General features: G+C 36.8%; 1 protein-coding gene across 1 annotated transcript in view; it reads right to left on the reverse strand.

Moving 5' to 3' along the window:
* The window catches only part of LOC119257643 (EGF-like and EMI domain-containing protein 1), an 879,693-nt gene extending 868,161 nt beyond the window's left edge, over nt 1–11,532 (reverse strand). Inside the window, exons 1-2 of the mRNA XM_037525743.2 lie at nt 11,489–11,532; nt 10,994–11,044 (exon numbers count right to left, since the gene is read on the reverse strand). Of these exons, the coding sequence (XP_037381640.2) occupies nt 10,994–11,044; nt 11,489–11,532 (95 nt within the window). The remainder of the gene's footprint in view (nt 1–10,993; nt 11,045–11,488) is intronic.
* Nucleotides 11,533–14,150: the final 2,618 nt, after the last annotated feature.

Genomic DNA, 14,150 nt, shown 5'->3' on the forward strand with positions numbered 1-14,150 from the left:
TATTCCTTAAAACCATTTTTAAACCGTTACAATGACTTCAGCAAATGTTCATTCAAAATGCAAAAACTTTAGGTGTCTGTACTTCATTCTCTTACTCCTCCGCATCCCCCAGTCTCTGGTGTTGTTCAGAACTAACAGATTATAAAAATGTTATTTTTGCACTTGCCTTCTGTGATTTGCCATCTGATTAAATAAATGGGTGAGTTAAGCCATTACTTTCAACTCATTTATACGGTCCAGACATTATTGTTCTTCACCAAAAATGAGGAAAATCCTCATTCAGTTCCATCCTGCAAAACTGAGCAATCAGAGTGTCCTTTAATCTTCTGTGTCCACTTTCACAAGGAAGCAGAACAGAGACCACAGCACTTTATTCTTGAAGAAGAAAACTCCACTGTGACACTTAAGACGAACTACAAAATGAAATGAAACAGCCTCACAAGAGACTACCCTCCCTTCCGACATAAACTGTAATTTTGGGGGTTCCCAAAACCAACCTCATATTTAATAGTTTGTTAGGACTCAAAGAAATAACTAAAACCTACTTTATTAAAATCAGACCAGAAAGAAAGGCTTAGGGGGGAGTAGGTGGTAGCAAGAGTGGAGCTTCCTGTCCTTGCCTTAAGGAGTCAGAACACATCACTTTGCTGTCATCAATGAGTTACTTCACATGGACTGTGCAAATCAGGAAAGTTTATCTAAGTCTCAAGTTGGAGTTTTTTTGAGACCCTATTCCACAGACATGATTGACTAACTGGTTGATTACACACTTGGTTGATTTTGGGGTCCAACCCTTCTTGGAGTGAGCCACGCCACTACCTTACATCAAGTTGTTGCTCTTTCTTGTGTAGCAAGACCCCCAACCTAACACTAGCCAGCCCCACACAAATCATAATGTGATACTATCCAGTAACCCATAGCTTCCAGGCAAATAAAGATGGATGCTCCTATCAGAAATGATATTCAAAGGATTTAGAGATTACCACCTAGAAACCAAAGCCAAGGACAGCAGAAGGTTAAAATTACTTACTACACATCTTCATCTTCTCATAAGCCTTTGATGAGTCATTTATCTCAATAGTAAATATACCCATTATAGTTGTAACTATGCCCTTAAGCATTTTGAAGGACCAGGGAGACTTATTTAATAAAATAGAGATAAAAAAAGCTAATTTATGATAGAATATGTATGGAGGCAAGAATAGGAGTGTGATAGGTATAAAGTGCAGTACGATACCTGGTCAGAACCCCAAAGTTTGGCATAATATGCTAGTACAAATGAAGCAGGAACTATCTCATTCACTGGCAGTAATAAGAAGTAGACTGCCATTACCATCATTTGCTTGGGACAGGGCAGATACAAGGAATGCACTTCTGGATGGTAAGAGCATGAATAGTAGTAGACTGCATACTATATTTATATATATATATATATATATATATATATATATATATACGCACACACACATACATATACACAAAAAACTATATACTACCCCCAAAAGTTGTCCTATCTGCTGACTACCATAATACTGTCAATCATTTAAGTTCAATCAGTATTTCCACTATTGAAATACAATACGTAAAATCAGTAGTATCCATGAACACTTTAGTTTGACGAGTTTATTGGCAGGAACAATGGAACCAAATTCTTATGGATGAATGGGAAGAAGGAAAATATGAATTATGAAAACTGCATGAGGGTCTGAAATTAGAAAGGTAAAAATAAATTCCCAAACCCCACTCTGCCCTTTCTATTTCTTAACCTAGTTCAGTGTACACTGTGATCCAAAATAAAGGGTACTTAGGGCAAGCCTGGCCTATCCCCAGGAAGTTGTGGAAAAACACCATAAAACACCAGAGTTTATGATCTGGGTTGAAGTCTTTGCTCAGCTACTAAGAAGCTGTGATTGAGACAAATCAATTAAGTTATCTGAGTTTCTGTCACTTCGATTTTAATTCTGGAATAACATAAACTCCTTCACAGAATGAGTGTGAGCCTTAAATGAGATAGCATATGGAAAATCATTGTTAAATGTGTTTTTTTTAATACCATATAAATATGTTCTTATTAGTTGAGCAGATTGGGAAAATAGGCTTTTTTTTAATTTCCAATTTGAGACTATATATATATATATACAGTCTCAAGTATATATATATATACACACACACACATACATATGTATATATATACACTTTCCACAGAGAAATTATATACAATACTTAAAAATAATTTTTCCAAAATCAGTATTTCAACATACCCCATAAAAATGGATATATAGTTACGTGGATTTAAAATAAACAGAAATCTAGATAATCTTCTGAGGGAATCACAATATATATGAACACACTGAAGGTTATGAAAAGTCCTACAAAAATGAACACAATGTAAAGCTATTTAATATAGAATTTCCCAAAATTACTTGAATAAAGAAATTTTATTTTCTGTAATACTTCTTAAAATCCAACAGAAACAGTGATTCAGAGAATGAATTTTGAGAAGCCCATAAAGTAGATTATTCATGTTTGAAATATGTAATAACAAGGCACCATGTCTTGAACCTATTTACCAATAAGGAAATGGGGAAAAGCTACCCAGTACAAATGTTCCTGTTGAGAACAAGGTTTTAATCTGTACTTCTAAATCATTACTTCGATTATCACTACTCTTCTCCCTTTAACTTACCTAGGATTTGACTTGATTTTTTCCTTTCTGCTGTCTTTCACATTGTCCCTTTCAGCAAAGGTGCATTTACATGACCCCCCAAAAATCCCATTACCAGGTAAACTAGGTTCAGGACTATCCTGTGTGGAGAATATCACCACGGAGACAGCAAACCTAGCAGGAGTTTTTTCTTGTTGCCTACTTCTACCTTTCAGATGCCAGATTCAGCATACTCATCGGAGAACACAGAATCTTGAAAAGTAGTTTTACGTTTCTTTACCCAACATGAAACACCTTAATCACCTAAGGGAGTATAATGATTAATTATCATTCTAATAGTAGTTTCTAACACTGACCAGCCTAAACTCTAGCACAGAACAGTAAATGCTCTATTTCATCTACAGCATTACTAGTAGCCTTTACGATAATTAAAGAATTAGTGGTTTCAAAAATAACTAAGAAATGAAGTTGCAGTGCCCAAACCAAGTGATAAATTCTAATGGCCTTTGTGGCGGTGATTTTGTTAGTGCCTTTCTAACATGATACGTCCAGAAATAAATGAGCTTGAGTAAAATCTCTCAACACTGACACACAAAAACATTCCATATATATTTCAAATTCAAATGGCAAGCAAAAACTCAGTTAAATTACTGCAAAAATTTAGTGAATGATACCGATTTCTGTTATAGAGCATGCTACCATTTCTCCTCCAGGATTTTTTCTAACTGTGTTGATCAAATTTCTTAAGAAAAAATAGAACTTAAGTGCTTAGTCAAAGGCAACTAAAGGCATTTTTATTTTTTTATTTAAAGATTTATTTATTTTTATATAAAAACCGGGATACAGTAGGCCAGATGTGTGGGAGGATGAGAAGATTCACCAAAGTAGAGTGGGGAACAGAACAGGCAGACTGAAGAAATACACTGCTGAGGGGAACAGCAAGCGTGACAGAAGAGGTTTGCTTTGCCATGTGGGATTCTCGCCGGCCACCTGGGATCGAAGCCATGCTGCTGAGGCTGCGGACAGCTTCACAGTGCTGTGCTAAATCGCCTGCCTCACCGGGGAGGCCCTAAAGGCATTTTTAAGTTGTACTTAGAATTTGATAGTGTATGAGAAGTCTAATATATATTTGGGGGGAAAAGAAATGGATGCAAGCAAACTGTATGGTAGCTATATATTTAAAATATACTTTTACAGACCTCCCCAATGGTGCAGTGGTTGAGCGCAGCACTGTGAAGCTGTCCGCAGCCTCTGCAGCATGGCTTCAATCCCAGCTGGCCAGCAAGAATCCCACATGGCAAAGCAAACCTCTCCTGTCTCACCCACTGCTCCCCTCAGCAGTGTATTTCTTCAGTATGCCTGTTCTGCTCCCCACTCTGTCTCTGGTGAATTCTCTCTCCCTCCCACACCTCTGGCCTATATTCCAGTTCTTATATAAATAAATAAATCTTTAAAAAAAAATAAAATATATTTTTACACATAAAATGCCCATCTTAAAATCCTCAGTGTCACTATATACTCAAGGAATTGAGACCCACACTATTTAGATCGACAACAATGAATGTCATGGCCTCATGTTACATCTTAAGTCCACAACTCCGTAAGTTCAACCTGCTACCGTAACCTGGTTCCTCTACCCTTTTTAATGTCTTTCTGAGGACATTCATCACATTTTGATGGTTTGTTTTCTGGTCTCCATTACCACAATGTAGGCTTTCCAATAGCAGAGCTATGTAAATAGTAAAGTTCTTAAGCTTTAAAGATACATCACAGAGTGGTTAAAAGGATTCATTCAGGAGCCAGATTGCTAAGTCCACGCCCCGGCCTAATCATTGACCATATATATAATACTAGATAGGTATTTAACATCTTTGCTTCAGGTATGTCATCTGTTAAAGGGAACTAACAATTGCACTTACCTTACAGGATTATTGTTGAGTATTATGAGTCAATGTGCATAAGGCACTAGAAGAGCACCTGGCATGTGGAAAGACTAATTTATGAGCTAGCTGTTATTGTCATCATTACCCACCTTCAACATTTTCTAGTGCATCACTAAGTATATGCTGTAGAATCAAACAACATCAGATATACTAGGTAACTCTCCTCTAAGGTTTTAATATTTTCAATAATAGAAAACAGTTTTGCAGTCCTTTTTATACTGCATCTTACAGTTCTAACACTAGCCATGCAAAGCACACCTGAAAGGGGATATTAGTAAAAGCACATCTAAAGCATCTATTTTAAAATCAATGTCAAAATAGCAAATCTTCTGCATGGATTCCCAATAGCAAGATGCCCATGTTCTGGGCTCAATGGAAGATGTCAGTTATTGCTTTACTTTCCTCATAAACAGGTTATCTGCTCCTTTATGGTCCCACCCCATGTCAAAACTGCTGTATCTTTCTGCCAAGTTATGTAAGGCAGAATGCATCCGCCTTGATATGGACTTGCTAGAACCCTGCTGAAGGGATCTGCATCTTTATGTTGTGAACATAATAACACTGAATTTACACTGTCAACTCACGCTAAGAACGCATATCAACTTATCTCCATAATGTGACCTGCATTTCATTTCATACTATCTCGTACTAATGTTCATTTAGGATTGCAGATTAATAAGCGTGTTCAATTAATGGTTTTGCATTTTTCCAAATTAAATCTCCTTCCCACACTAATTTTATAATTCAATTAAAATAAGCCATTAAGTTGTCTTAGCATGATTTGTTCTCTATAAACCCCCTGCCATTTTTCCCCCATTTTCATTGTTTCAGTAGGCCTACTGCTGGAATGAAACTGTGGATAAAAAGAAAACGTTTCTTAAATTTCCTATATTAGTTTGCAGGGATGCTGTAACAAAGTACCACAAACTGAGTGGTTGAAACAATAGAAATCTCTTTATCTCACAGTTCTAGAAGGTAAAAATCTGAGGTTAAGGGGTCAGCATGGTTGCTTCATTTTGAGGACAGCAAGGAAAAATCTTTTCCATGTCTCTCTTCTATCTTCTGGTAGTGTACTGGCAATTCTTGGCATCCCTTAGCTTGCAGATGCATCACCCTGATGTCTGCCTTCATCTCCCCATGCTATTATCCCTGTGTACATGCCTCTGTGGCCCGATTTTCCCTCTCATGAGGACACCAGGCATATTGGACTTAGTGGCCCATCCCACTTCAATATGATCATAACTTAGCTAATTGCATCTGCAGCAACTTTACTTCCAAATATGGTTAAATTCCAATGGAGGGTACAATTTCGATACATGAATTGGTGCAGGGTGGGTGTTGAAAAGCACACAATTCAACCTATACCACCACTTGGAAAATTCAAATTGCTCTTGGGCACATGCTACTATTAAGAAAATCCTTAGTTCCAACCTTCCATCCCTATAGAACATATATATGCGAAGAACCTGCTAGATTCCTTGACTAGAACATACTGATTGATTCAAAATCATACCTTTGACACAACAGTCAAGTGTGCTTATATTTCCCACAGAAGAAAGAAGCAAAGCAATAGTAGAGCCTTTCCCCTTTTACTCTGTACACTTCCCCTAAGTGTTCTCAGAGAATCTGCAGATGACAAAATGAAGGAATGCATAAATAAGGCTATCAAACTTACATGCATGATCTCATATGACTCACAGATAACAACCTAGCAGACAGATAATTATGTCAAGTATTATTACAAGGGACCATGATTTAAAAGCTGTTTGCAGGCTTCAGAGTCTTTACTTAGTTATTTGTCCATGGACATGTTGGCATGCTTCAATCAGTTATAAAAGTAGGGCAAATGAGAGTATTCAACTCATAGACTTGAAAGGATTAATAATTTAATCCATATACATTGTTTAGAGTAGTGCCTAGTACTTGGTTGGTGCTTAGGAAAATTGGAGCTATTATTATTATTTTAAAATTGATGGCACTGAGGATCATACAAAATGACTTTCTCCAAAATAATGCAAGTGGTCAGTGACGAGACCTATCCTTTCCCTTCCCAAAACTTCTAAGGATTTTCCATGTTACCAGAAAGTATTCCAGCAGCATTTCATTTAATGTCTATAAATATATACTTTGAAGTCATGGAAATATTTGAGAATGCTGGCATAAGTATAGAGTACTGAGCAGTACTGATGTATTCTCAAGAAATCCCAACTGTTAGATTGACCACACAAAGAAATAAAGGTCAACTCCTATTAAAAACCTACCAATTACCACTTCTAGGTGAGGTTCTGGAATAGCTTGTTTGCTGGACCAAGAAAAACTAAGGCCCTAGTGCCTTAGACATAAGCAAAGCTATACTTTTCCATGCCTCATGTGTATTTCTTAATGCAACCAAGAAAACTACTTATATTATTATTATCATTATCATTATTATTATCCCTTGAATTTTCTGTGCCTTTCATGTCTCTGGGAAATATCCCAATCCTTGACCAACTTCACAGTATTATTCTGTTGATGTTTAAGAATAAGTTGCATTTTGTATTTTCAAACCATCTGAGAAACGCTTCATTATCTCCTCATATGACACTGATGGGCCCTGTCCTGTTTTTCTTCAGGACAGAATCTTCCTATATCATAATAGCACTTGTGAGCTACATTGTTTTCAAAGAATTCCTGGTCTCTCATCTCCACCACACTAAGGATACTACATTTTTTTCAGTATCTACAATACACACACACACAAAGGTGTATAAATATTTACTGACCAACTGGAAGAGTACCAGAAGAATGACTGACTGGATGAATACAATAGATGAATAAAAGAGACAAAAAGATCTCATCCAAATTATCATCCAACTATTAAGCTCATTATATAATCTAATTTGACTTGAGACCAGAGAAAGGGAAGATGAAATCAGTGATAAGAAGAAATGTTGTAACTTTGTATATGATATTAATCAGCTAATGAAGCTCCAAGTTTCTGCCTAGATCCATAGAATTAAAAAAGAGAAAATTTCACCACCAGCTATCTAGATTGATTTGCATGTGTTCAAATCTTCAAAGTATTCCCTTTGATTCCTTTAATCAATAGCTATTTTAGAAAGCTCTTCATTACTTCCTAATTGTCCAAATTCATTTTCTTCATTTTTTTTCTTATTAGAGAGATATTTTTCAAATGAGTTAAGTAGATGAGCAATTTTAGAATCATTATTAACTCCAAGCGTATCTCTCAGTTATTAGCATGCCCCTTCTCTCTCGAGGACTAAATTCTTTACTCCATTTTAAAAGGCCATCTGGTTCATTTAAAAGACTTCTTTCTTCTCATACATCCCAAATCTTAGCATATTTACCCTATGCTAAGAGGAATCCATGTTTACAATAACCCTAATCCTAGCTTCCTTATTACATTTCGAGTTTGGGATGAAGATGCAAGTAATTCCCTATTAACAAGTCAAAAAATATGTTAGTAGCATATACCTAGATTTTAATTCATCCCAACCAAGTAAACTGGTAAAGTCATAACCAGGGCCCAAAACACATTTTCCAAATAATTTAGATGAATATTTTTAACTTAAAGTGTATTAAAGTTAAAAATGCACATATTCCTAGCTACAACAATCCCACTGCTGGTATCTGTGTCACAGAAATAAAAACATCATGTATCTCAATACTGACTGTTGTGGCAAAAATAGTGGAACAAAATGAATGTCCATCCATAAAAGTGTGGCTTAAAATTTATGGTACATCAACATCATGGGTGATTAAGCAGCTATTTTTATGTGAATACATGAGCACGGAGAAAAAATATAAATGAGTATTCAGTAGGTGGTTGTTACTGTGGAGGGGAGAGGAAGTTGAAGGGGTTAGAAGAGAGGCAGAAGGGAGGAGGAAGATAAAAAGGAGAGGTATTCACTATAAAACAATGTAGAGACTCTAAATTGATTTATGCAAAATTATATAGTGCATACGACTATGAAGAAATAGAAAAGAGTATCCTCACATACTGAGGGCAACAGAACTATAAGCTTTTATACTCTTGAATTGCATACTCTGCTAATTATTTATATTGATTTTTAAATTGAATTTTTATCACTTGAATTATAGCTTATATCATTTGAAAAATATCAAACTTATTTTCATTGTGACCGCTCCCTCTTTTCATGGTGATATTGAGAGAAAGGAAAGAGAGAGAGGGAGAAACAAAGAAAGACAGAGAGAATGGGTCAGCTGTCAGTAACTATGTACTCATACATAAGAACTGGAATCTACCTACTAGATAAAGAGAGGTTATAGGTAGCGCCGCCAAGCTATAATCAACCACTTGACAGAGTAGGTGACCTATCATTCATATTCTTTTTAAAAAAGACAATATTTGATGATTTTAATTTTCAATCCACATTCAAGACCCAGCTAATGACCTTTCTTACTAACTGGGTGAATCCCTGTTTGCCCAAATGTTTGATTTCCTAGGAAATCTTCAAAATCTTCCATAAAATCTCTCCTAAATTTATATACTTTGTGAAAGCTCATTTGCTAGATGAAATATAACACTGTGTAGGAGACTTGAACTCCTACTTTAGCTTGTATATGCCTCAGAATTTATCAGTGTTCCTTTTTCAATTCAACAGGATTTCTACAGTGAGAGATGGAAAGTTATCACAATCTGAGGATAACACACCAGAACAATCATGCTGAACAATGCAATGCAGCCTCCTGAAAGGTGTTTTGTATAGTTGGTTATCTCACATGGTGATGGAACTCTTTGGTATATAAAAGAGCTTGTGGAAAAGACACAACAACTCTGCTTTTATTTAAAATATTTCTACATTTTCAACAACCCAAAATTGAAAAATAAAATATCTAGCTGCTTATATTTCAGAAAGCATTGTAATTGCTTTGGTAAATAAAAGTTGTTAGGAAGTTGGCATAATCAAAAGATTCAAGTACTGTTACAGATAATAAAGAATAAATTAATCCAGGTACAAATTCAAGGCCAGTATCATTATCATATGTCTTTTTAATTACCTTTCCCCTAAGGGACTTGATGCTTTGCAAGATTTGTTCTACCAAACAGATGAATTAATAAAGTAAAATATAATTATTATTTTTTTAACTCTTAATAAATCAATGACATGTGTAATTGCCGATCACAGCTACTGATCAAGATGAGGAAACCCAGAGTTGCCCATGTATTAGAAACAATTTATTCAGTGGCAAATAATTTCTTATTATGGAATAATGTGTAATTTCTATTTGCTTTTTAAACTAATGGAAACAACTGAAGATACACCCCAGAGCTCATAATGCACACTGACCTCTGTTTCAGATCAGTGAACCTTAGTCACGGAATACATTGGTGTGAGAAATCAACTGTATTTTAATTCAAAATTTGTTTGCTTTTTTTTAAAGTCAAACAACCCCCCCCAAAAAAAAGTATTATCAGGATTAATTTACTTACAAGAAGAATAGCTTTGAGGTGACCCATGAAAAATATTAAACTTAAACTGTGCCGAGGGCAGGAAGACATATGGACATGAGTGATGAGCTCTCGGCTGCTTGCAATTTCACTTACAAAGATTCAGGTAATGGTTAAAAGAGAGTAAACATAACAGCAGAAGAAAAAGAATAAATTATTTTTTCATTAGCTTTTTACACACATTTCTTTAAACTCTCTAAGATAGAGGGTGTTTCATTTTTCCCACTCTAAAAAGATAAATGCAGATCTGTGCATCATCTGTGGAAACTAGCATGAGATGATCAAGTTAAAACAAATCCTTTGAAAGCACCTGATCTTATGGAAGATGTATTAAAGGATAATCATTCTAAAACCTCTGTGCAACGTACATCTTAAATGCACAGGTCCAAAACTAACAGTCAATAAAGTTCCAACAAGATTGAGATTTGAAACTGAGAATCACACAAATGTTGGGATTTTTAAATTTATTTTTAATAAATGGCATGAAAGTAGTAAATATCACATCATAAAAAATTATGCTATTAATTCCCACTTTGATCATTCACAAACCATAAAGATTTCAAAGAAGACAACTATACCAGCAATTTCAGACCACGGCGTCATTGACGAGTTAACGTCTGAAGTGAGAATAAAGTTCTCTTATTAAGCTGCTATTTCCTTACAAAATAGACCACTTTGTAGGAATGCCATTTGAACTCTTGTAGTGAATAATTACAACTAAACTACAAGCATATTTTCACAATGCTCAGTACACTTTAGATTGTAGACTTGTGCTTAGCAGCCCATTTTAAAAGCTCATAAATCCATAGAGGAATAAACCTGACATTAGTCTGAATCGACAAAATTGACTGCCCCCTAAAAGCAAAGCAGACAGTTCCAAATCAGAATAAAACGTTCTTGTTAGTGACTCACCGTATTGACAGTGAGGTCCCTGGAAACCCTCTGAGCACTTGCACTGCTGGGCTTCACCATTCAAGCACCTTCTTCCATTGAAACAAGGTTCCATTGCTGAGACAGCTGAAAGGAAGAAGGTGGGAGAACAGAGTTGAGGAAAAGAAAGGAAATCCTCAATGTAAGCACACAACTAATGTAAATACAATCTAGAAATTTCCATCAGTCCTCCATAGCAAGGTTAAACCATGCTGTCATTATAAGTGAAGGCCTTGTTCTCTAAAACCTTGTAGAACTCTATGCAGAAGAATCTGCATCACCTGGAAGCTTGTTAAAATACAGAATCTCAGCCCCCACCCCAGACCTACAAATTAGAATCCACATTTTAACAAGATACTAGGTGATGTGTGTTTACATTCAAGTTTGAGTAACACTAACATAAAAGAACTCCCTGGATAAGGTGATCATAAGGTGGCCAAAACAATCTAAAATCAAGCAAGAAACACTAATATTTACCAGAGGCAAAGACTGATAGGAGTCATACAATATAAAGAATTCATCTCCTGTTCTTTATTTCTCAGGTGTTCATAAGGTAGGTGAAACAAGATCAAGACCAGATGTTTTTTGGGTTTTTTTAAAGATTTATTTATTTATACAAGCACTGGGTACAGTCAGAAGCATGGGAGGGTGAGAGAATTCACCAGAGCCAGGGCGGGGAACAAAACAGGCAGACTGACGAAATACACTGCTGAGGGGAGCAGCAGGCGCACCATGTGGGACCCTCGCTGGGGGCCGGGGATCGAACCGGCACTGCAGAGGCTGTGGGCAGCTTCGCAGCCCAGCTTTTAACCACTGCACCACCAAGGGAGGTCCGAGATCAGATGTTTTCATTGAGCTAAGACTAGACAGCTTCAGTGGCCCAGCATTGCCTGCAAATACACAGTGACCCTGATGCCACTGAAGACAATGTCTGCTTAACATGGGAAGCCTCAGGCAACATCACTGAGATAGTCTGAGAACAGTAAGCACACTGGGGAAGGAGGCAGACTGCAGTCAAACCCCTCAAGGTATGGGGTAGCAAGAGAGATGAATTGTGTTGTGGCGCTGCATTGATTGCAACACACCGAAGCATTTTAAGTAACTTGGTAATAACCATAAACACACAGGTAAAGGAGTTACTAAATGGAGCCATTTCTCCTGGCATGTATGAACTATATAATGCCACTACATCTGCTACTTGAAACCTGTCAAACATATTCCAAAGATTCTGGAATGCCCTCATCAGAGGTTTGTAAAAAGACTGCAGACCTCATCTTAAAAAGTAAATGGCCTCCAGAGTTCTGCAATTAATCATGACAAGCACAAGTTGAGAAATCGCATTTAGATTTAGTATAGTGATTTCCCTCCAGACTTTTGAATCAACTGTGTATTACAAACTTGATGATACGGAAGGGGCAAACAGGAAAGGGGGATGGAAGTCAAGGTGTAACGTGCCTGGCTTTAAATAAATGGTCTTTTTTTAAAAAAAGAGACAAAATATAAAGCAGCAGTTCTATGGTCCTGAATGTTGACCTATCATTAGAAACACTTAACAGAAAGGCTTTTTATGCATTTTTTAACATGTCATGTGTGAATTTTCAGTCCAGAGAGATGCTTTGAATCCTAGGTAATTCTAATGACAGCTAAAACTTGGCAGGCATGATATGACTGAAGTCCCAAACACAGCAAAGTCATTAGTTCTAGTGACAGAGAGTTAGACAGAAAGAATTATAACTTACAGTGCAGGCAGCCAGGCTCTTCTGCCCGCCGGCTCCAACCAGGGCAGCACCTGTAGAAGGTCTGCTGCTCTATGCTGTATGTCTGTCTGTAGATGGTATAGTACCTGGTCCTGAGAAACACAGGAACCTAGATCAGTAATGCTTCCCCTTAGGGCAAAGCGACCACCTTAAACCTACCACAAAATTCTTCCTCTAACCCAAACCCTGCCATTTGTACACACACCCCCTCACTACACAAGCAACCAAATTCCATATAGGCAGGTATAGTTTAAAGAAAATTAACATGGACCCCCATGTTCTATGTATAAACTATACTAAAGATCACCCCAACTATAAAGAAAGAAATGCAAAATTATAAAAAGAAATGAAATCTTGAAGGATAAGGTATATATTCTTCAGTTTCACATTTAAGTTCCTTCATATATTAGCCCCATTATAGCATGCATTCGCAAGTGATAATAACATCCACAAGGGGGCGACGATGGGATACTGGGTAGGAGGGGTGAAATAAATCTGAACACAGCTTGTGCTCCTACAACGAAGCACCCTACATAAACAAATATTAAGCATATCTGTGGCACTAAAAGCTCATGGGAAAGGAGAATTACTAAAATGAAAATGTTTGAAACAACTCCTTTGGACCCCAATGAACAAAAGTTTGAAAACATTACACAATTATTAATGGGTACCTCACAATTTCCCATAATACCAAACATCCCTACACAAACTAATTTCCTTTCTATCAAAATCAATGTCATATTTATTCTTTATTATGAAAATATTAACATATTCTCCCCCCTTCATTCTTCAGGACCCCAAACCACATTTCAAAGGCAATTTCAAGTTCCATTTCCTCCAACTTTCTTTTCTCACCATGTATATCTACAATGCTCTTATTCTCCTCTGATAGACAGGACTTACTGCCTGTACTATTTGTATTGACAATTATTCATCATCTTGAAGTGTAACTTAATACTGTGTGTATTTTGGGCCTCCCCTGGTGGCGCAGGGGTTGAGTGCTGGGCTGTGAAGCTGCCCGCAGTCTCTGCAGCGCCAGTTCAACCCCCAGACTCCAGGTGAGGGTCCCACATGGTGCGCAGACCTCTCCTGCCGTGCCCTCAGCAGTGTATTTCGTCACTCTGCCTGTTCTGCTCTCCGCTCTGGCTCTGGTGAATTCTCTCACTCTCCTGCACTTCTGACTGTACCCAGTGCTTGTGTAAATAAATTAATCTTTAAAAAAAAAAATTTTAAATACTGTGTGTTATTTCTCTCTAGTCAGCATGTATACCTTTTTTAAAAGATTATTTTATTTGTTTATGCATACAAGAACTGGGGTGTAGGCCAGAGGTATGTGGGGGAGGATTTGCCAGAAACAGAGTGGGGAACAGAACAGGCAGATT

The sequence above is a fragment of the Talpa occidentalis genome, unplaced genomic scaffold (assembly GCF_014898055.3).
Source record: "Talpa occidentalis isolate TD23 unplaced genomic scaffold, MPIMG_talOcc4v2.1 talOcc4.4, whole genome shotgun sequence".
NCBI classification, from domain to species: domain Eukaryota; kingdom Metazoa; phylum Chordata; class Mammalia; order Eulipotyphla; family Talpidae; genus Talpa; species Talpa occidentalis.